The following is a 24,594-nucleotide window of genomic DNA, read 5'->3' as shown; positions in this document are numbered from 1 at the left end:
TAAACAAATGATGCCATTGTCCAATAAATGTCCAACTAGCCATTCTAATATGCAGTCATGAATGGGTTGACATTATTTATACAATTATTACAATATTGCAGTAGCCTGCATAACAATAAATCTTCTGTTTTTTGTTTGAATAAAAATTCAAAATAGAAAGCAAGAGTAATATCAGAGGGGCCTGGAGACATGACTGATGAACAAAGAAAATGTTATTTTAGAGCCAGGAATGTCTACATTTTTCATTCTGGACCCTATTTTGAAATTGTCAACTTTTAATTTTCGTGAAATTGGCCAAATTGCAAATTTCTGATCATGTTATTGGGTAGTTGAAATCGGTAAATGGGCAGTTTCTTGTACTCAATCGATAGAAAAAATGGAGTTCTAAAGAAATAGCTATGAGTTTGGTTGACTGGAACAACAGAATTAGCTGAAAACAGGGCTCAAAGTGGGCAAAATTACCAATTCGTAAATATCGCAGAGGTCGCTAACTTCGCGAGAGCGTAATTCCGTCAGTTTTCCATCAAATTTTGTTCTTTTGGTGTCATTACAATTGGGAAAAGATTCTCTATCATTTCATAAGAAAAAATAATTTTTTTTTTTTAATTTTTGTGACAACAGGAGACACCTCAGGATTTGGGGTTGTGACAGTCCAGGGGTTAAGTAAGACACTAAATGCTGAACTGCAGTGGGAGATGCCTGGTGTGTTAAAAGAAAAAAAATGATAAAAACTTTTATTGATAATGCCTTGCAAGTGATTGATCAAAGTCATATCAATTAAATGTCCCACACATAATGTCTCATTCTCTCACTGGTACTGCTATACATTTTAAAAACTTTGAATGTAGAGTATATACCTTATACCACCCCAGTATTCTTGGTTCTCATTCTCCAAATTGAGATCTCCACAGGAGATATAAACAAAGTCACCATTCCAAGCACATTCATAGCTATGGTTGTAAATCTGGCCATTCATTCTGAGGGCACACTCATCTAGACGTGTCTCTGTACCTGAGAATGAAAATAAAACTGAATTAGCTCTGTATAATACTGAAAAGTGTCACTCTTTATTTTATTAGTCATAAAATGAATCAGAATTTTTATTTCTAAGAAATATACAACAAAGTTATAATGATTGAGTTTACAGAACATCTGGGTGCTGGTGTGATACAATTATAGTAGTACAGATATAACTTGATAACATTTGCATGCTGAAAAGAAAGCCACTTTAAATGCAAATATTAAAGACAAACACAAAATTTATATTTCTGTAAAGGTTACAATGTGTGTTTACATTTTATACGTGTTGTTAGGTACAAAGAAAGCCACTAACATGCTGGCGTATTTTGAACAGACTAATCCTAATGCTTACGGACTACTTAAGACTATGGTTACCCTGTCATAAGTAATGGGTAGAGAATACTGTAATAGCTCTGGAAATGACAGTGAAGGGTTAAAAATAATATACAGTGGAACCTCAGTTTTCGTACGCCCCAGTTTTTGTACGATTCGGTTTTTGATGACTTTTTTCGTTGAAATCTTGTCCCAGTTTTCATACATCACTTCAGTTTTCAAAGAGTTGAAAATGGTCCGTACCAAATGCATCTGCCCGCCCGCCCATGTCACTCGGCCACTCAAGCGCCGAGGGACTCAGTCTGCCTTTGTTTATCATTGAGTGAGCATCACCCCGCGCGTTCATCTGAAACATTTCGTAATAATCCATTGTTTTTTGCACTTGTTTATTGAGAGCGACTGCTAAATAAGCCACCATGGGCCAAAGAAAGTTCTGAGTGCCAGCCCTTAGATAAAGAAGGTGAGAAACACCTTCAACTGGAACAGCAACAGACCGCAGCTGAGGAAATTGCTTCAGAGGAGGTGTAAGCGAGAGGGGAGAATGTGCCTTCTTCAGTGATTAAGGACATGTGTGCAAAGTGGAACGAGTTGCAAAGCTTTGTCTGTGTTTGTGGTGTGTGTGTCTCTATGTGTGCTTGAAGGGCGTGTCTCTGTGTGTGTTTCATTGGTGTGTCTGTGTGTGTGTTTGTGAGGTGTGTTTGTGGGGTGTGTTTGTGGGGTGTTTGTGGGGAGAAATATCACCCTAACTAAGCTGTTGTAAGCCATGTCTGCAACATGTTCAATGACAATGCCTCATCCCATTTTAGGCAAATCTTAGAGACGCCAGAAACAGACCTCTCTGGCCAGATTTTTTGTGCGTAAGGAGTACAGCGACTCTCAAGCTGGTCCTAGTGCCAGTAAAAGACAAAGAAGGGAAGTAACTGCGGACAGGGCCTTGATACCTGAAGTCCTTATGGAAGGGGATTCCCCTCCCAAACAATAACCTCTCCTCCTCCCTCTTCCCTCCTTGCTGTCTTCCCTACGCCAACAAGAGTCTTTAAAGGTAAAAGTGATATTAAATGTTCATTTATCCATTAGTCATTTATATTTATTTCTCATTGTTTTCTGTATGTAAAATTATAGTTATTCTCTATACAATGTATTTTTTGTTAATATTTTTGGGTGTCTGGAATGGATTAATTGGATTTACATTATTTCTTATGGGAAATATTGCTTCAGTTTTCATACAATTCGGTTTTCGTGAGACTTTCTGGAACGAATTAATCACGAAAACCAAGGTTCCACTGTACCTGTAATGAACAGGAGCACAAAATATATTAAAATATAGACCATTAATAAAAAAAATATACAGAAGGCTGAGTAGGAGTTGTTGAGGACTGGACATTTAGAGAGGATAGAGAAAAAGAGGATGACACAGAGGGGGTAGGAGGGTAGGGGGGTCATCTGGAGTTTACCTGGAGAGAGTTCCGAGGGTCAACGCCCCCGCGGCTTGGTCTGTGACCAGGCCTCCTGGTGGATCAGAGCCTGATCAACCAGGCTGTTTCTGCTGGCTGCACGCAAACCAACGTACGAGCCACAGCCCGGCGGAAAGGTTGGAGGGAGAGGGGCTAAAGGAGGTTTTGAGTGTTAGGGACTTGGATATCTAGCAAGTTTGTATGAGTGTGCTGGTCTCCGCAAAAAAAATCTTTGTGGCTAAAAAAAAGTTCGCAGGAGGATAAATAAAACAGAAAAACAGTTTAAATAGATTCATTTAGGAACTGAAAAAAGTACAAAACATCAACATTAGGTCACTTAAGTATCATCTTTCATTACTTTTAAATCTTATCTTACAATGAATTACTTAATTTTTGGAAACAAGTCAGATACATATTAATTGATGCATTTTACAGAACTTCCACCAACTTTGGGTTGCTGGGGATTTGGTGCTCTGCTAACTTTTATTTCAATATCTGCTAAGCATTTTTCAATCAAACTGAGGTCTGGGCCATTACCTGGCTACTCCAAACTAGATTTCGTTTTGTTTCAACTAGGCCTTGACCTTTTTGCTGTGGTGACAGGGAGCTACATCATGTGTAAAGGAGCTGGTGCCATAAATACGGTAATGAATTGAGTTTCTCATCAAGGACTTATATTTCTCTACATTCATCATCACACCCTTGCACAGGAAATAAATACTATTATGACCATCATTACCATTAAAACACTCCTAAGCCATGACTTAAGTAGGGTGTTTTTACTATTCTGGCTGAAGTAGTAGCTCAACCTTGAAGCCACTTGGACAATGGGCATGCTTTTAGAAATTTATGACAAAAAGTCAATTCATCGCTAAACATGATGTTCCTTCAATCATCCATAGTTCAATCCTTATATTGTTCACATAAAGCAGAGTGAGCTTTGCACATACTCTTAGTGATGAGAGTTTTTATAACAGCTCTCTGATGTGTATTTTCAGATACTTTTTTTTTCTGTTTTTTTTTTTTTTTTGCAAGTGATGTTAGAGAATACACAGCCATTTCTATCAGAACATCAGGATGCTTGCTCTTAGTTCCTGAGCAGTAATTGTAGGCTTCGACATATCTTCATCAGAAAAGCATCAGCGGATGGGGTTGTGTTTCTGGGTCATCCAGACCCCTTGTCCTAATGGAAGGGTTCCATGAGGCAGGCTGCTTGCAGCTATTTTAGTTTCCAGATAAACTGTGAATACAACCCAGCTTCTCAGTAATATCCTTCACAGGGACTTCCTCTTTCTTAAGATGATTACACAAGTTTATTTTTCTTCATATAAAGCAACTGCTGACCCACTATGATCCACAGGAACAGTTGTAGACAGCAGCAAAATTAGAAAATCGAGCAGCATTTAAGGAATAAATGGTGAGTGTGACACCTTTCTCTAACATGGACTGTGGGTTACTGGAACTTTGTGCATCTGTTTCATGTTTACCTGACTTGGGGGGAAGAGGGGTGTTGCCAGACATATGACTATATTTAACTCATTTTCTTTATATGGTTAGAAATGCAAGAATAATGTTTGGTACTCAATCAGCAGCATTTTTTTATTTTTGCATTTCACGGCAAAGATTTTTTTGGGAGACTGTAGATGTGAATGGAGGCAAGTGGTTTTTATGATCTGACATGCTGTTGGAATGTGAGCAGGTTAACATTTATGAAGGGATTCAGGGTAAACCAGTTAGCTGGACTAGAGTCCTGGAGATTGAAAGTACAGTGCCTGCACTCTACAGGTGAGGTGGAGGATGTTACAGTTTGGAGAGTTATCTAAACCATGATGTCAGCATGCTTCTGACAAGATAGTGACTGAATGTGTGACACTGAAAGTTTGTCTCTTCTTTTATTGAGTCCCTTTACCTCAGTGGAAGGCCAAATTGTTAAAAAAAAAAAAGTGGATATATCAGTGCTGAATATAAAATATCCATCATAACAGAGAGATGTACGATAAAGTCAAATTTTACTTTTCTAAATATAATATAAAATCTTACCATCACATTGAATAGGGTCAGGCCATGATCGAATGCGAATGAGGGCATTGGGAAACATCTCTGTTCTTTTATTGCGACCATGGAAGGTATTGATGGTGTTATACCCCAACTGTTGACAAACTACCTGGGCATTACGCTCAGTGAACCGATCATCACAAATTGGCACCCACTGCTTCGTTGTACCATTAAAGATGTCCAAGAAGCCATCTCTACAAGGATCATATTAAAATAATTATTTATGCAAACTTCAACATCAAGGTACAGCAGATGCTGGAAATTAACTACATGTGAATTTCTATATAAATAAACTGTTTAGTCCGAGTTACATTTTTATATGTCCCAGTGAGTAAATATGTTCAATTAATAAAGATGAATATAGTAACATACCTTACCAGACAAGTATCATTACTATAATAAAACAAGTGATTAATATTGTACTTTTAGGAATTTTTCTCCAATTCCATAATATCTATTACAAAAATAATGAGAATTCTTAACTGTTTATACTATCTAGCAATTATCTTAATATATATATTTTTAAATGAAATACTGTACACTTAACTGTAGCATCATGTGATGTATTTTAACATTTCAAATCAAGTTTTCTGATACACGTACCTTCTACCATCACAGTCCCCTTCCACACACAGCCGAACAGATTCTAAGGACGATTTTGTTTGGCGGCCAACTCGATAGTGTGTAGCAGATGAAGTATCAATAGGTCGCATGATGATGTGGTTGTTTCTACGACCCACAGCTTCAAGGCGGCCTAAAATAAGCATTCCAATGCTTGGGAAGAACTCTAGTGTAGCACCTGCTTCAATCACTAAAGTCACTCCTGGCATAACAGTCAAATCAGATTTTATTATATATGGTTCAAAGCGTTTTGGTAATCGTAAATCATGTAGCAGTCGGCCCCCAAGGGAATTCAGTTCCATTGGTTTTTCTTTTTTAGCAGAAGAAATCACTGATGATACAGGTGCTGAAAGACTGTCTTCTATGAGGTATGGAAGATAGTCAGCAAGAGCAAAATTGTTCCAGTCATCAAAATCAAAGATGCGTTCTTCAATCACTTTAGGGTCATGTGATCCCCACCAATTAGCTTCCACATTAAGGTAATTATCAATCCTGCTAGTAAATAGCCCAGCCAATAATTCATAATCCATTTCATTGGATCCAAACTGATTATGAGTTATGTTGATTTTCTGAAGTCCTCGAACTGCTATTGTATAACTAGCTGGTTGGAAGGCTCGAGATGGACTACTCCTCAGTTGAAGAGCTTGTCTATTTTCTTGAACTTTGTTGTATTCAAAATAAGCTTTTACAACTCCAAGGATGCCACTCTGACTGTCAGTATCAAATTCTACAACATAGGAGCCTATGTTTGAAACAAAAAGATTATCATATATAAACATCTCTTTTTCCATGCCTTTCAGTGACAGGAGACCTTGCTGGCATGTGTTCTTCTCAAACTTTGAATATGTTATGTTTACACGAGCAAAATGACCATCTATAATGAACTGAAACTGAGCATTATTCATGAAGGTCGAAGAATTAATGTAGAGTGAATGAGTAAAATTTTCAGTGTACTGCCATACAAATGGCAGCATCAGTACTATACCACCTCCACCATTATTCTCCATTACAGTGTCTTCTAGCACCCAGTGGAAGAGGTTGTTAGACTCACGAACATCCCTAAAGAAAGAGAAGACAAATATTCTTAACAAATACCCATATTAAAAATTCAATATTCAAAACAAAGCGAGTCTACTATTTAACTTCAAGATGGCAAAACATTTGCAAAACTTTCCCACAAAATCTAAAAGGTTTTAAATAACCAATGGAAATTCCTTTATCTAAATATTGTATTTTCCTTTCAGATGCTGAAGGCCAACTTTCTTTATGGAGTCTCCCACAATACATGTTCTTTTGTTAATTTACAATGCTTGTCATTAAAGTATGCCAGGTGGAAGGCACCTAGCATACTTTAATGTCCAGAGTAATGCCCTACCATGGCAACTCAAAGTGAAACGTCTCAGGATTCCCTAAGGCTACTGGCTGCAACCTAAATGCCTTCTAGACTTGTGTGGCGGCGGACAGATTCATGTCCGTAGTCCCCCTGTACCAAGTGGTCTTGAGTGCTAAGTGTGTCAGACACTTTTGGCTCTTGATGAAATAACATGTGTGGGAGTAATTCGATAACACAAGACACAATTGCACATAACACTGGATTACAAAAGTCAGTCAAATGAAGCAAACAGTAGAAGACACCTATGTATGAGAGTGTTCGGTGAGGACTTGGTTACTTCAGTTCTTTGAGGATAGTATTAGTAATATGTCCCTACCAAAAGCACATCCAGGAAATCCTATAAAAATGTCCCCACTAATGTTAACTGTAATAACATATCTGGAATTGCTGTTATCATTCACCAGAATCTTTCAGCAATGTGGTACAACGATTTTTATACAAGATAGTGCTCCTTGTTGCACCACAAAATCTGTTGTTCAGTGGCTTTGCAACCGTGAAGTATACTTCTCTGATAACTGGCCAGGAAATTCCCCAGACTTAAACTCCACCGAGAACCTCTAGGCTGTGATAAAGAGAAATCTACTAAGGGAAGGATGCCAGTCCACTCCCATGGCTTGAGGACACCATCCATGAGTTATGAAGAAATTTACCCAATGAAATCTTGAAGAATTTGTGTTAAATCCCTTCCTGGATGGTTGAAGGATGTTCTAAAGTGCAAGTAACAACCTATTTTGTGGTCATGATTGAGAGGAAGCCAACACCAGCATATTTTAATGATGAGCAATGTATATACATGCAGACCTATGCTTAGTTATGTTTCAAGTACAGTGGAACTCCGGTTTTTGCACACTCCAGTTATCGGACGTTTCGGTTTTAGGATCGTTTTTTGTGCAAAATTCTGTTCCGGATATCGGACCTTGATCCAGTAATCAGACATATTATACGCATCCGACTGGGCACATTAAATGTCTTGTTTTACATTAATATAGACATTTTCGTTAATCCATCTATGATATTTTCTTCAAAATTGTATAAGAAACATGTTACATAGCATAGTATAAACAATCAATGTTTAAATGCTATGTAAATTTAATAATAATTATTCTTGGGCACATTAACTGTCTTATTTTATGTTAATATAGACAGTTTCATTACTCCATCTATGATATTTTCTTCAAAATTACATAAGAAACACGTTACATAGCATAGTATAAACATGCAATGTTTATATGCTATCGAGTGGTGAGTCGGTGGAGTGTAAACATTACATTTTCTCTTTTTCTCTGGTCAAGTATTAGAGAAAACTGCATAAATCTGCATCTGGCTTTTGTTTACAATTCTTGGCATGAATTATTTATTACTTCTCCCTTTGTTTATGATGGAATCTAAAGATAGTTGTTAGAAATGATTAAACTCAGTGAACAAGGTATGCTGATGGTAATAACATGGCTCTGGGCTGCATTAAATATCGTGTAGCTATGTAGGTAGGTGCATGTATGTAGCCCAGGCTACCTACCTCTACTAGCTATCTACCTCTACCAGCTACCTACATATACCGGCTACTTAGTAAGTTTATTCAGGTATACACAAATACAGTTACATAGATTATCATACATAGCAGCATGTGTAGAGAACATAGGATAACCCAAAAAAGTCAGACACGGTGACTTCCTACAACAAATTACTACTCACCTCTTGCCCAACATTAAGACTACAAATATTTTAAGGTAAGTAATGAATGTGGAAGAGTTGGTGGATAACCACAGGGAAGAGCTAACCACTGAAGAGCTGCAACACTATAGTTAATCTTTATAAAATTTATTTTTTGTTAATATTTGTGGGTGTCTGAAACTGATTAATTGTTTTTTTTTTTTTTTTTTTTCAACAAGTCGGCCGTCTCCCACCGAGGCAGGGTGACCCAAAAAAGAAAGAAAATCCCCAAAAAGAAAATACTTTCATCATCATTCAACACTTTCACCACACTCGCACATTATCACTGTTTTTGCAGAGGTGCTCAGAATACAACAGTCTAGAAGCATAAACATATAAAGATACACAACATATCCCTCCAAACTGCCAATATCCCAAACCCCTCCTTTAAAGTGCAGGCATTGTACTTCCCATTTCCAGGACTCAAGTCCGACTATATGAAAATAACCGGTTTCCCTGAATCCCTTCACTAAATATTACCCTGCTCACACTCCAACAGATCGTCAGGTCCCAAGTACCATTCGTCTCCATTCACTCCTATCTAACACGCTCACGCACGCTTGTATTTACATTATTTCTTGTGGGAAATATTGATTCAGTTTTTGCACGTTTCGGTTTTAGAATGACCTCCTGGAACAGATTAAGTTTGAAAACCAGGGTTACACCGTACATTAAATTAATCCTATTTAAAAGCAGCTTTTAAGTACAGTATATAAAGTATCTTAGTATAAAGTTATAGACAACTGTAGATAAAAAATTAGGAAGTGGTACACTGCAAAAATACCATAAACACAACAGATGCATCTGATGACACATATTGTCACAACTGACAACCAACAAATTTAAGACCTGAATTACAGTTGGAGCCATGTAGTGTGTGTGACACACCAACAAAAAGAATAAAAAACTCAGACTAACCAGCCCATGAATGACTAAAGAAATATTAAGTTCCGTAGATTACAAACAGGAATTAGTGTATCATCTGGTCCTTCAGGCAACTTGATAATACTGATTTTCTTTGAAGAACAGAAAAGACTGTACACTACCAAAACTGAAGACAAGTCAAAGTATGTATATTATTAAGGACAAACATTTTATTTTGAACATACAGTATATCAGGTACACTTACCAACTGTACTGATCAATGCCTCTGCCATTGCCTGATATAGTAGTACCATTAAACATAAACGTTATCTCTCCAATGTCATTATTATCCATTCTGACTCTGAAGGGTGAGAGTGTATACACTGCCTGGTTCTGATTCTTTGTAATTTGAGAATTAACTACAATGAAACTCTCATTGGCACATCGCAGAAGATGATCTTCATCATCTGTGAGATATCTGTTGAATAAAAGTTTCATTATTGTAAAAACTGGATGGTTTCAACAGTAAGGATTACTGGCATAATATAATAATGACTTGATTAGTTTAATTGAATTCTGAACATAAATTTGATGAAAGAAGAGGATTTGAGAGCAAACATCACTCTGAACACATTGCCAGAGAAACTATTCAACACACATCATGCCCATCTTAGAATATGCAGCATCAGTTTAGAATCTTCCCCCTTGAACAAATACATATTAAAAATTTGATTATACCCAAATGTTAGTAATGAGACTACCGTTAATAGTGATGGGTTTGCAATATAAGAATACTAACGGAACTGACTGTGACAGCCTTATAAAACAAAGTTTAGGAAAAATATGATTACAACACCAAAGGTAATAAGAGAAACTGATAGGGCAGACAGGGACAGACTCTTTACAATATGATCAATTACATTAACAGTTTACAGTATCTGTGTTATGAAGACACATTGCCAATCAGTGGCTTTTTCAGTTCAGTACAGAGATTATGTACTGGAGGCAAAGAAAGACAAGAAAATCAGTCCCTCAGCCTTAAGAGGTGTTTGGTCCTCGAGTTACGGTCGTCTGATGGCATTGTCCTGAGGTGGGAGGTACGATGAGTGTTCATGTGTCAACCTGGCAGATATGTTATAACTTTCTGCACTTCCGTATTGTTACCGCTATCACAGATGCTTCTAAAAAGTTAAAAGGACAGGGATGAAATAAGCACTTTTTTTCAGTCTCAAAGTAGTAGGAAATGGAAAAACTCAGTGGAAATATATGAAGTAAGTTCCATACACAGTTCAAGGAGTAGGAATGATAGGACTTGGAGGCCAGAAATCAGTAATGCTGGTTGACAAAGCTTAAGAGGCAAAGCCACCTGCAAAGACTTAATCATTGCAAAAACAAATCGGTAAGTACAGTATAGACAGTATATAGTATGGTATATAGTTCTTAGTCTTATTGTTTTTCCTTTCATATCTATGGGATAAGAATCTTTCCTCTGTAAGCCATGCGTGTTGTAAAAGTCAACTAAAATGCCAGGAACAATGGGCTTGTAACCCCTTTTTCCGTATAGCTTACTAAAAAGACAACTAGATTATAACCGTCAGAGTGGGATGTTCGAATGTGCGTGGATGTTGTGCGAATGATATGATTGTGGATGTTATGAATGAGAAGAAGCTGGATGTCCTGGCTTTAAGTGAAACAAAGCTGAAGTGGGTAGGAGAGTTTCAGTGGGGAGAAATAAATGGAATTAGGTCAGGGGTTTCAAACAGAGTTAGAGCTAAAGAAGGAGTAGCAATAATGTTGAATGATAAGTTATGGCAGGAAAATAAGGAATATAAATGTATAAATGCAAGGATTATGATGATTGCTGATGTTATGAATGAAAAGAAGTTGGATGTCCTGGCCCTAAGCGAAACAAAGCTGAAGGGGGTAGGAGAGTTTCAGTGGGGGGAAATAAATGGGATTAAATCTGGAGTATCTGAGAGAGTTAGAGCAAAGGAAGGGGTAGCAGTAATGTTAAATGATCAGTTATGGAAGGAGAAAAGAGAATATGAATGTGTAAATTCAAGAATTATGTGGATTAAAGTAAAGGTTGGATGCGAGAAGTGGGTCATAATAAGCGTGTATGCACCTGGAGAAGAGAGGAATGCAGAGGAGAGAGAGAGATTTTGGGAGATGTTAAGTGAATGTATAGGAGCCTTTGAACCGAGTGAGAGAGTAATTGTGGTAGGGGACTTGAATGCTAAAGTAGGAGAAACTTTTAGAGAGGGTGTGGTAGATAAGTTTGGGGTGCCAGGTGTAAATGATAATGGGAGCCCTTTGATTGAACTTTGTATAAAAAGGGGTTTAGTTATAGGTAATACATATTTTAAGAAAAAGAGGATAAATAAGTATACACGATATGATGTAGGGCGAAATGACAGTAGTTTGTTGGATTATGTATTGGTAGATAAAAGACTGTTGAGTAGACTTCAGGATGTACATGTTTATAGAGGGGCCACAGATATATCAGATCACTTTCTAGTTGTAGCTACACTGAGAGTAAAAGGTAGATGGGATACAAGGAGAATAGAAGCATCAGGGAAGAGAGAGGTGAAGGTTTATAAACTAAAAGAGGAGGCAGTTAGGGTAAGATATAAACAGCTATTGGAGGATAGATGGGCTAATGAGAGCATAGGCAATGGGGTCGAAGAGGTATGGGGTAGGTTTAAAAATGTAGTGTTAGAGTGTTCAGCAGAAGTTTGTGGTTACAGGAAAGTGGGTGCAGGAGGGAAGAGGAGCGATTGGTGGAATGATGATGTAAAGAGAGTAGTAAGGGAGAAAAAGTTAGCATATGAGAAGTTTTTACAAAGTAGAAGTGATGCAAGGAGGGAAGAGTATATGGAGAAAAAGAGAGAAGTTAAGAGAGTGGTGAAGCAATGTAAAAAGAGAGCAAATGAGAGAGTGGGTGAGATGTTATCAACAAATTTTGTTGAAAATAAGAAAAAGTTTTGGAGTGAGATTAACAAGTTAAGAAAGCCTAGAGAACAAATGGATTTGTCAGTTAAAAATAGGAGAGGAGAGTTATTAAATGGAGAGTTAGAGGTATTGGGAAGATGGAGGGAATATTTTGAGGAATTGTTAAATGTTGATGAAGATAGGGAAGCTGTGATTTCGTGTATAGGGCAAGGAGGAATAACATCTTGTAGGAGTGAGGAAGAGCCAGTTGTGAGTGTGGGGGAAGTTCGTGAGGCAGTAGGTAAAATGAAAGGGGGTACGGCAGCCGGGATTGATGGGATAAAGATAGAAATGTTAAAAGCAGGTGGGGATATAGTTTTGGAGTGGTTGGTGCAATTATTTAATAAATGTATGGAAGAGGGTAAGGTACCTAGGGATTGGCAGAGAGCATGCATAGTTCCTTTGTATAAAGGCAAAGGGGACAAAAGAGAGTGCAAAAATTATAGGGGGATAAGTCTGTTGAGTGTACCTGGTAAAGTGTATGGTAGAGTTATAATTGAAAGAATTAAGAGTAAGACGGAGAATAGGATAGCAGATGAACAAGGAGGCTTTAGGAAAGGTAGGGGATGTGTGGACCAGGTGTTTACAGTGAAACATATAAGTGAACAGTATTTAGATAAGGCTAAAGAGGTCTTTGTGGCATTTATGGATTTGGAAAAGGCGTATGACAGGGTGGATAGGGGGGCAATGTGGCAGATGTTGCAAGTGTATGGTGTAGGAGGTAGGTTACTGAAAGCAGTGAAGAGTTTTTACGAGGATAGTGAGGCTCAAGTTAGAGTATGTAGGAAAGAGGGAAATTATTTCCCAGTAAAAGTAGGCCTTAGACAAGGATGTGTGATGTCACCGTGGTTGTTTAATATATTTATAGATGGGGTTGTAAGAGAAGTAAATGCGAGGGTCTTGGCAAGAGGCGTGGAGTTAAAAGATAAAGAATCACACACAAAGTGGGAGTTGTCACAGCTGCTCTTTGCTGATGACACTGTGCTCTTGGGAGATTCTGAAGAGAAGTTGCAGAGATTGGTGGATGAATTTGGTAGGGTGTGCAAAAGAAGAAAATTAAAGGTGAATACAGGAAAGAGTAAGGTTATGAGGATAACAAAAAGATTAGGTGATGAAAGATTGAATATCAGATTGGAGGGAGAGAGTATGGAGGAGGTGAACGTATTCAGATATTTGGGAGTGGACGTGTCAGCGGATGGGTCTATGAAAGATGAGGTGAATCATAGAATTGATGAGGGAAAAAGAGTGAGTGGTGCACTTAGGAGTCTGTGGAGACAAAGAACTTTGTCCTTGGAGGCAAAGAGGGGAATGTATGAGAGTATAGTTTTACCAACGCTCTTATATGGGTGTGAAGCGTGGGTGATGAATGTTGCAGCGAGGAGAAGGCTGGAGGCAGTGGAGATGTCGTGTCTGAGGGCAATGTGTGGTGTGAATATAATGCAGAGAATTCGTAGTTTGGAAGTTAGGAGGAGGTGCGGGATTACCAAAACTGTTGTCCAGAGGGCTGAGGAAGGGTTGTTGAGGTGGTTCGGACATGTAGAGAGAATGGAGCGAAACAGAATGACTTCAAGAGTGTATCAGTCTGTAGTGGAAGGAAGGCGGGGTAGGGGTCGGCCTAGGAAGGGTTGGAGGGAGGGGGTAAAGGAGGTTTTGTGTGCGAGGGGCTTGGACTTCCAGCAGGCATGCGTGAGCGTGTTTGATAGGAGTGAATGGAGACAAATGGTTTTTAATACTTGACGTGCTGTTGGAGTGTGAGCAAAGTAACATTTATGAAGGGATTCAGGGAAACCGGCAGGCCGGACTTGAGTCCTGGAGATGGGAAGTACAGTGCCTGCACTCTGAAGGAGGGGTGTTAATGTTGCAGTTTAAAAACTGTAGTGTAAAGCACCCTTCTGGCAAGACAGTGATGGAGTGAATGATGGTGAAAGTTTTTCTTTTTCGGGCCACCCTGCCTTGGTGGGAATCGGCCAGTGTGATAATAATAATAAATAATGTGATGTAAAATAAGGGTTGGATGTGAAAAGTGGGTTATAGTAAGTGTTTATGAACCTGGAGAAGAGAAAAGTGTAGAGGAGAGAGTGAGATTTTGGGAAATATTGAGTGCATGAGGAGTTTTGAACCAAGTGAGAGAGTACTTGTGGTTGAGGATCTCAATGCTGAAGTGGGTAAAAATGTTGTGGAGGGAGAAGTAGGTAAATCTGGGGTGCCAGGGGTAAATGAAAATGGGAAGCCTTTAATTGAGCTATGTGTAGAAAGAGGTTTGGTAATAAGTAATACATATTTTACGAGAAAGAGGATAAGTAAGTATACGAGGTATGATATAGCACATAATGAAAGTAGTTTGTTAGATTATGTATTGGTGGATAAAAGGTTGATGGGTAGGCTTCAGGATGCACATGTTATAGAGGGGCAACTGATATATCGGATCATTATTTAGTTGTAGCTACAGTTAGAATAAGAGGTAGATGAGACATAAGGAAAATGGCAACAGCAAGTAATTATTATTTATTATTATAATCAAGGGGGAAGCGCTAAACCCGGAGGATTATACAGCGCCTGGGGGGGGGGATGTGGAAGGCATTCAGGCTTAATTCGGGGAACTGGAGCACAAATCCAATTCCCTAAATCAAGAGCCCCTCACCAACATCAAGGAACCTTCCTTGAGGGGAACAGCAAGTAAGAGAGGTGAAAGTGTATAAACTAAGGGAGGAGGAAGTAGGGTGAGATATAAGCAACTATTGGCAGAAAGGTGGATGGGCTGAAGAGGGTTGGGACAGTTTTAAAAATGCAGTATTAGAATGTGGGGCAGAAGTTTGTGGCTAAAGAAGGGTGGGTGCAGAAGGAAAGAGGAGTGATTGGTGGAATGATGAGGTAAAGGGTGTGATAAAAGAGAAAAAGGTAGCTTTTGAGAGGTTTTTACAAAGCAGAAGTGTTGTAAGAAGAGCCGAGTATATGGAGAGTAAAAGAAAGGTGAAGAAAGTGATGAGAGAGTCCAAAGGGAAAGCAGATGATAGTGGGAGAGGCACTGTCAAGAAATTTTAATGAAAATAAGAAAAAATTTTGGAGTTAAACAAGTTAAGAAAGCCTAGGGAATGAATGGATCTGTCAGTAAAAAACAGAGTAGGGAAGTTAGTAGATGGGGAGCTGGAGGTATTGGGTAGATATCGAGAATATTCTGAGGAACTTTTAAATGTCGATGAAGAAAGGGAGGCAGTAATTTCATGCACTGGTCAGAGAGGTATAACAGCTTTTAGGAGTGAAGAAGAGCAGAATGTGAGTGTGGGGGAGGTGCACGAGACATTACGTACAATGAAAGGGAGTAAAGCAGCTGGAACTGACGAGATCATGACAGAAATGTTACAAGCACGGGGGAATATTGTGTTGGAGTGGTTGGTTTTTTTTTTGTTTTTTTTTTCAACAAGTCGGCCGTCTCCCACCGAGGCAGGGTGACCCAAAAAAGAAAGAAAATCCCCAAAAAGAAAATGCTTTCATCATCATTCAACACTTTCACCACACTCACACATTATCACTGTTTTTGCAGAGGTGCTCAGAATACAACAGTTTAGAAGCATACAAATATAAAGATACACAACATATCCCTCCAAACTGCCAATATCCCAAACCCCTCCTTTAAAGTGCAGGCATTGTACTTCCCATTTCCAGGACTCAAGTCCGACTATATGAAAATAACCGGTTTCCCTGAATCCCTTCACTAAATATTACCCTGCTCACACTCCAACAGATCGTCAGGTCCCAAGTACCATTCGTCTCCATTCACTCCTATCTAACACGCTCATGCACGCTTGCTGGAAGTCCAAGCCCCTCGCCCACAAAACCTCCTTTACCCCCTCTCTCCAACCCTTTCGAGGACGACCCCTACCCCTCCTTCCTTCCCCTATAGATTTATATGCTTTCCATGTCATTCTACTTTGATCCATTCTCTCTAAATGACCAAACCACCTCAACAACCCCTCTTCTGCCCTCTGACTAATGCTTTTATTAACTCCACACCTTCTCCTAATTTCCACACTCCGAATTTTCTGCATAATATTTACACCACACATTGCCCTTAGACAGGACATCTCCACTGCCTCCAACCGTCTCCTCGCTGCTGCATTTACCACCCAAGCTTCACATCCATATAAGAGTGTTGGTACTACTATACTTTCATACATTCCCTTCTTTGCCTCTATAGATAACGTTTTTTGACTCCACATATACCTCAACGCACCACTCACCTTTTTTCCCTTATCAATTCTATGATTAACCTCATCCTTCATAAATCCATCCGCCGACACATCAACTCCCAAGTATCTGAAAACATTCACTTCTTCCATACTCCTCCTCCCCAATTTGATATCCAATTTTTCTTTATCTAAATCATTTGATACCCTCATCACCTTACTCTTTTCTATGTTCACTTTCAACTTTCTACCTTTGCACACATTCCCAAACTCATCCACTAACCTTTGCAATTTTTCTTTAGAATCTCCCATAAGCACAGTATCATCAGCAAAAAGTAACTGTGTCAATTCCCATTTTGAATTTGATTCCGCATAATTTAATCCCACCCCTCTCCCGAACACCCTAGCATTTACTTCTTTTACAACCCCATCTATAAATATATTAAACAACCATGGTGACATTACACATCCCTGTCTAAGACCTACTTTTACCGGGAAGTATTCTCCCTCTCTTCTACACACCCTAACCTGAGCCTCACTATCCTCATAAAAACTCTTAACAGCATTTAGTAACTTACCACCTATTCTATATACTTGCAACATCTGCCAAATTGCTCCTCTATCCACTCTATCATATGCCTTTTCTAAATCCATAAATGCAATAAAAACTTCCCTACCTTTATCTAAATACTGTTCACATATATGCTTCAATGTAAACACTTGATCTACACATCCCCTACCCACTCTGAAGCCTCCCTGCTCATCCGCAATCCTACATTCTGTTGGAGTGGTTGGTATTTTTGTTTAATAAAAGTATGGAAGAGGGGAAGGTACCTAGGAATTGGTAGAGAGCATGTATAGTTCCTTTATATAAAGGGAAGCGAGACAAAAGAGACTGTAAAAATTATGAGGTAATAAGTTTACTGAGTATACCAGGTAGTGTACAGTAATTATTATTGAAAAAAATTAGAGGTAAGACAGAGAGTAGGAATGCAGATGAGCAAGGAGGCTTTAGAGTGGGTAGGAGATATGTGTAGATCAAGTGTTTACACTGAAGCAAATATGTGAACAGTATTTAGAGTGGCTAGGGGAGCAATGTGACAGATGTTGCAAGTGTATGGAATAGGTAGTAAGTTACTAAATGCTGTAAGTGAGGCTCAGGTTAGGGTATGTAGGAGAGAGGGAGACTACTTCCCAGTAAAAGTAGGTCTTAGACAGGGATGTGTAATGTCACCATGGTTGTTTAATATATTTATAGATGGGGTTGTAAAAGAAGTAAATGCTAGGGTGTTGGGGAGAGGGGTGGGATTAAATTATGGGGAATCAAGTACAAAATAGGAATTGACACAGTTACTTTTTGCTGATGATACTGTGCTTATGGGAGATTCTAAAGAAAAGTTGCAAAGGTTAGTGGACGAGTTTGGGATGGTGTGTAAAGGCAGAAAGTTGAAAGTGAATATAGATAAGTAAGAGGATAAGGATATCAAATGATTTAGATAAAGAAAAATGGGATATTACACTGGAGAGAGGGAGTATGGAAGAAGCTTGGGTTGTAAATGCTGCAGCGAGGAGGCGGCAGGAGGCAGAGGAAATGTCCTGTCTAAGGGACATGTGTGGTGTATATATTATGCAGAGAATTCAGTGTGTGGAAATTAGGAGAAGGTGTGGAGTTAATAAAAGTATTAGTCAGAGGGCTGAAGAGAGGCTATTGAGGTGGTCTGGTCATTTAGAGAGAATGGATCAAAGTAGAATGAGTTGGAGCGTATAAATCTGTAGTAGGGGGAAGAAGGGAGGGGTAGAGGTCGTCCTCGAAAATGTTGGAGGGAGGGAGTAAAGGAAGTTTTGTGGGTGAGGGGCTTGGACTTCCAGCATGTGTGAGTGTGTTAGATAGGAGCGAATAGAGATGAACGGTTTTTGGAACCTGACGAGCTGTTGGAGTGTGAGAGGGGTAATATTTAGTGAAGGGATTTAGGGAAACCGGTTAGCCGGACTTGAGTCCTGGAAGTAAAATGCCTGCACTTTAAAGGAGGGGTCTAGGATATTGACAGTTTGGAAGGACTTCTAAACTGTCATATCTGAGCGCCTCTGCAAACAGTGATTATGTGTGAGTGAGGTGAAAGTGCTGAATGATGATGAAAGTATTTTCTTTTTGGGGAATTTCTTTCTTTTTGGGTCATCCTGCCTCAGTGGGAGACGGCCAACTTATTGAGAAAAAAATACAGCTTTAGTGCGGCTTCAAATTAACAACAGCTTAGTATATCTATAGTACGTATATAAAACTACTGTACCTGTTATAATGCAAAGTAGAGACACCAATATCATTTTCACGAATCTGTGTTTTATCAATGTATACAGTAGGCCACTTGGCACGGAAGTTTCGCAGGTCTCCAGCCTGGGCAATGTCTCTTCCTGAAGAAGAGAAATACAGTTTTACATATATATTATGTGTATGCATGTACCATATGTAAGTACAGTGGACCCCCGCCTTACGAATGCATCTTGTTACGTTAAATCTGCCATACGAAGCATTTGAACGCAAAAATTTTGCCTCGCCTCACGATAAAAAACTCGCCTTACGTGATTCGTCCACGACGTCCCATGTGTGGCCTCAGCGCCAGTGTTTACAAGCCAGCCAGTGCGGTCGCATCTACGCATACATTCGGTACATTTCACATTATCCCAGTGTTTTTAGTGCTTGTAACTCCAAAATAAGTCACCATGGACCCCAAGAAAGCTTCTAGTGCCATCCCTGTGGTAAAAAGGGTGAGAATTAGTATGGAATTGAAAAAAGAGATGAAGGAAATGTGTGCAAAGTGGGTTGAACTCCAAACCTTTACGGATGAAAATCACCCTGACAGCTACTGCAAGCCGTGTTGGCAGCCTGTACAATGACAATGTTATGGCCCAGTTTAGGGAAGTCTTAAAGGAACGGAAGGTACAGAGCTCTATGGACAGATTTGTTGTGCGACAGAGGTCCAGTGACTCTCAAGCTGATCCTAGTGGCATTAACCCTTAAACGGTCCAAACGTATATATGCGTTCGCGTGCGTAGCACCCCAAATGCATATATACGTTTTCTTTGTCATTCATTCAACACTCCAGGTAACTGCCACGATAAGCCTGAGTCACCTAGAAATGAGAGAATGGGTGTGCGCACTCACTGTGCACCATATTAAAATAATTGGGGACGCCTGGGTACCATATGCTCTTTTTTCCTATTAAAAAAAAAAAATTTTTTTTTCTCAAAAAATTTGGGGCGCTACACGAGTGAACGTATATATACGTTTGGATCGTATAGGGGTTAAAAGAAGAAGGGAAGTAACCCTGGAAAAGGACTTGCTACCTCAAGTCCTAATGGAAGGGGATTCCCCTTCTAAACAATAACTTCCACACTCTCCCCTCCTCCCATCCCATCAATCATCACCAGATCTTCGATAAAGGTAAGTGTCATGTACGTATTCTATTCTTAATAGAGTAGTAATTGTGCATGTCTTCTTCAGTTTGTGTGTATTAAAATTAATATTTCATGTGGTAAAAAAATTTTTTTTTTCATACTTTGGGGTGTGAGGAATGGATTAATTTGATTTCCAATATTTCTCATGGGAAAAATTAATTCAGCTAACAATAATTTCGGTTTACGATGAGCTCTCAGGAACGGATTAATATCGTAAGGCAGGGGTCCACTGTATTTATGTACTAACCTATATGTAGTTGCAGGGATCAAGTCTTTGCTCCTGGTTCTGCCTCTTAACTTGCCACTTGCCAGATTTACTCTCTCCTAATTCTTCTGTCCTCTAGGGTTGTTAGATTCAATTACTTTAGCTTCTCTTCATAACTTGTAACCCTTAGCACAGGCACTAGTCTCATTGCATATTTCTACATTTTTTCCAGTTTCTTAACATGCTTCCTCAGGTGTAGGTTCCATGCAGATGTCTGCTCCAAGATGGGCTTGGCATAAGTTGTATACATCACACAGAATGATTATTTGTTAAAATTCCTGAAGGCCACTCTCAGATTTGCAAAGGTTATTCTGTTGATCAGAGCCTCTTGCAATATGCTACATACTATGCTTGCTCCCAGGTACTCTCTGAATGAGGTAAGCAGCCTCTGTCCCCTATGTTTATACTCCATGTCATCTGGTCTAGATCACAGGTACATGCAGGCTCACTGGGTCTTCCCCACACAGTGACCTAGCAAGGTCTTCTGGCCCCTTCCCCAATTTTCATAACATTGCATTTCCTGGGGTTGAATTCAAAGCAACAACTTATCTAACCAGCTCTGCAGTTTGTCTGGATCCATTTTCAGGAACCTTTTCCATCCTCATCTGTCTGAATTCCTATCATTAGTTTTACATCATCAGTGTATATAGTCATCTGACTTAATCCCATCTGTTATGTCATTTGCATAAACCAGAAACAGAACTGACTCTAATATCAATCCCTGTGGTACCTGTTACTCTTCCCCATTCTGTACTCACCTAATTGTGGTTGCAGGGGTCAAGACTCAGCTCCTGGCCCCGCCTCTTCACTGACCACTACTAGGTCCTCTCTCCCCCTGCTCCATGAGCTTTATCATACCTCGTCTTAAAACTATGTATAGTTCCTGCCTCCACTACATCGCTTGCCAGACTATTCCACTTCCTAACTACTCTATGACTGAAGAAATACTTCCTAACATCCCCTTGACTCATCTGAGTCTTCAGCTTCCAATTGTGACCCCTTGTTTCTGTGTCCCATCTGTGGAACATCCTGTCTCTGTCCACCTTGTCTATTCCATGCAATATTTTGTATGTCATTATCATGTCTCCCCTGACCCTCCTGTCCTCCAGTGTTGTCAGACCGATTTCCCTTAACCTTTCTTCGTAAGACATTTTCCTTAGTTCTGGAACTAGCCTTGTTGCAAACCTTTGCACTTTCTCTAATTTCTTGACGTGTTTGACCAGATGTGGGTTCCAAACTAGTGCTGCGTACTCCAGTATGGGCCTGACGTACACAGTGTATAAAGTCTTGAACGATTCTTTACTGAGGTACCAGAACGCTATTCTCAGGTTTGCCAAGCGCCCATATGCCACAGCAGTTATCTGGTTAATGTGTGCTTCTGGTGATGTACTCGGTATTATACTCACTCCTAGGTCTTTCTCCTTGAGTGAGGTTTGCAGCCTTTGGCCTCCTAGCCTATACTCTGTCTGCGGTCTTCTTTGCCCTCCTCCGATCTTCATGACTTTGCATTTGGCAGGGTTAAATTCTAGGAGCCAGTTTCTGGACCGCACATCCGTATGTATACATGTATGTATGTACTTGCCTACTTGTGGTTGCAGGGGATGAATGATTCTCACATCATGGTCCTGCCTCTTAAATTGCTAATCTTCAGATTCACTCCCTCTTAGCCTCATGCCGTATCGTACCTGCACTTTAAAACTATGCATGAAACCTGCCTCTACCATTTCCTCACCAAGATTATTCCACTTCCTTATCAGTCTGAGCTTGAAGAAATACTTCCTGACATCCCTATGGCTTGTCTGTGACTAACTTCCAGCGGTATCCCCAAGTTCCCGTTCCTCACCTTTCAAACAGCCTATCCCTGTCTACCTTATCAATTTCCCTAAGTATTTTGTATGTTGTTATCATGTCCCCTTCCTGGTTCTTCTGTCCTCCAATGTTGTTAGGTCCAATTCCATTAGCCTCTCCTCATAGTTCATGTCCCTTAGTTCAGGAACAAGCTTTCTTGCATACTTCTGCACTTTTTCTAGTGCAGGTTCCAAACTGGTGCTGCATACTCCAAGATAGGCCTAACATATGTTGTATGAAGGGTCCAAAATGACTTTGTTGGGATTCCTCAAGGCTACTCTTAGATATGCCAGATGAGCATTCACAGCAGAGGTTATCTGACTGATGTAAGCCTCTGGCATTATATTGGACACTATGCTCGCCCTTAGGTCTTTCTTTTTAAGTGAAGTATGCAGCATCTGTCGCTCTAATATATACTTCATTCCTGGTTTTCTTGCTCCTTTCTCGATCTTCATGATCTTGCATTTATCTGACCACACTTGCAATTTGTGCAGATTCCTTTAGAGCTTTTCCTTGCCCTCATCTGTAGTCTTCTTCTCAATAGTTATACATATCAGCAAATAAGAATATATCTGGAATGTCATACACATAAACCATATGCATGTATGTATTTGCAACAACTAAAAAATTTCCAATCATCAATAACTGAAGATTTTGTTAGAAAAGATAAATTCAAAAATAACTTCACAATGTCATCATATTCATTGGAAAAAAAGAGCAGTACTGTATAGCAATAATTTCTATAAACTTTTCAAAAACTTTTCAACAATTTTAAGTATTTTAGTTATTGCCATAATATTGATGCTGAGCTTAACTGAAAAATAAAAATTACTTTTAGTATCTAAATTTTATTTTATGCCCATTTATTAATAAGCCAAAATTTGATAAACACATTTTCTTTTTACACATTAGTCATCTTCTACCACAGTAGGTTCACCCCCCAAAAAAGGAAACAAAATAATATATAGTTTACCATAGACCTTGTACATGAGCACTATTGTAGTAAATGTATATTGTGTATGTATATCCATTTAAATTATAAATTAATGGTGTGGTATTGAGTTACACAAGTGAACATGTGTATATCTAGTTAGCAACTATAAAAACTTAACCCTCTTTAACTTACTGTCAATAGCAGTGAGGACAAAAATAACATTTCCCAGAGCATAAATGCCTGAACTGTACTCAATGGTTATGGCATAGCTGCTTGAAGTTGTAGGGAAGGCCACCTGATCTCTTCGCATATCCCAGCGTGCAATATCCTACAAGGATCAAAATATAAGTGGATTATATTTTCTTGTTTGATATTAGTTATCCAGAGCAAAATTTTACTGTTACATACAGTATATGGTATATATAGATTTGTCTCTAAATTTCATGGCTCTTTTTTTTTTTTTTTTTTTGTTTGGAGGAGAATGAATTGAGGCAAACATGCTAATAAGTGCCATCTTGATTAATGAGTTATTACAACATGAAAAACATCTGTTAATGAATTCAACATGCAGTTCTCCCCTAATTTTTTTGAAGTGCAATAATGTACTGAATAATTACAAGTTTTTTTTTTTTAACAAGTCGGCCATTTCTCGCTGAGGCAAGGTGACCCAAAAAGAAAAACCCAGAATATCCCAAACCCTTCCTTTAAAGTGCGGTCACTGTACTTCACAATTCTAGGACTCAAGTCCGGCTAACCAGTTTCCCTTATTAATCCCTTCACAAAATATTACCCTGCTCACACTCCAACAGCTCATCAAGTCCCAAAAACCATTCGTCTCCATTCACTCCTATCTAAAATGCTCATGCACACTTGCTGGAAGTCCAAGCCTCTCACCCACAAAACCTCCTTTACCCCCCTCCCTCCAACCTTTTTGGAGATGACCCCTACCCCGCCTTCCTTCTCCTACAGATTTATTACATATTTTCTTATTTAAGTACCTCATCCTTCAAAGTATACAGTGGACCCTCCGTTATCGGCTGTTCCGCTTATCGGCCAAACCGGTTATTGCCCGGGTTTTTGGTTTCCAGTTATCGGCTGTTATTTCGCTTATCGGCCATTATTTCGCTAATTGGCCGTATGGGACGCATCAATCAGCCACCACCATCTGCTCGCGCTTCAGTCTGGCTGGCTGGATGGCTGGCTGGCTGGCTGGCTGTGTCTCTGGGCGAGTGAGGAAGCTTCTGCTCATTCATCCAAACATTTCGCTATAATCCATTGTTTTTCATGGTTATTGATCAAGCGCAACCGTGAAATAAGTAACAATGGCCCCCAAAGAAAGTCCCTAGTAAAGTTCTTTTGGTAAAGAAAGTGAGAAACATGATGGAATTTAAGAAAGAAGTTACTGAAAAATATGAGAGTGGTATTCGGGTGCTGGAACTTGCCAGGATGTATGGGAAAAACAAATCAAC

General features: G+C 39.2%; 1 protein-coding gene across 8 annotated transcripts in view; it reads right to left on the bottom strand.

Moving 5' to 3' along the window:
* Nucleotides 1-24,594, bottom strand: part of bark (protein bark beetle) — a 227,548-nt gene that overhangs the window by 80,854 nt on the left and 122,100 nt on the right. For all 8 annotated transcript variants that reach the window (XM_070084174.1, XM_070084172.1, XM_070084173.1 and 5 more), the window contains exons 16-21: nucleotides 23,318-23,453; nucleotides 18,914-19,034; nucleotides 9,716-9,928; nucleotides 5,466-6,542; nucleotides 4,848-5,056; nucleotides 858-1,011 (exon numbers count right to left, since the gene is read on the bottom strand). In XM_070084174.1, the coding sequence (XP_069940275.1) occupies nucleotides 858-1,011; nucleotides 4,848-5,056; nucleotides 5,466-6,542; nucleotides 9,716-9,928; nucleotides 18,914-19,034; nucleotides 23,318-23,453 (1,910 nt within the window). The remainder of the gene's footprint in view (nucleotides 1-857; nucleotides 1,012-4,847; nucleotides 5,057-5,465; nucleotides 6,543-9,715; nucleotides 9,929-18,913; nucleotides 19,035-23,317; nucleotides 23,454-24,594) is intronic.

The sequence above is a fragment of the Cherax quadricarinatus genome, chromosome 11 (assembly GCF_038502225.1).
Source record: "Cherax quadricarinatus isolate ZL_2023a chromosome 11, ASM3850222v1, whole genome shotgun sequence".
In the NCBI taxonomy this organism is placed as follows: Eukaryota; Metazoa; Arthropoda; class Malacostraca; order Decapoda; family Parastacidae; genus Cherax; species Cherax quadricarinatus.
The sequence above is the reverse complement of the archived record's forward strand: the minus strand, read 5'-3'. Positions and strand labels throughout refer to the sequence as shown.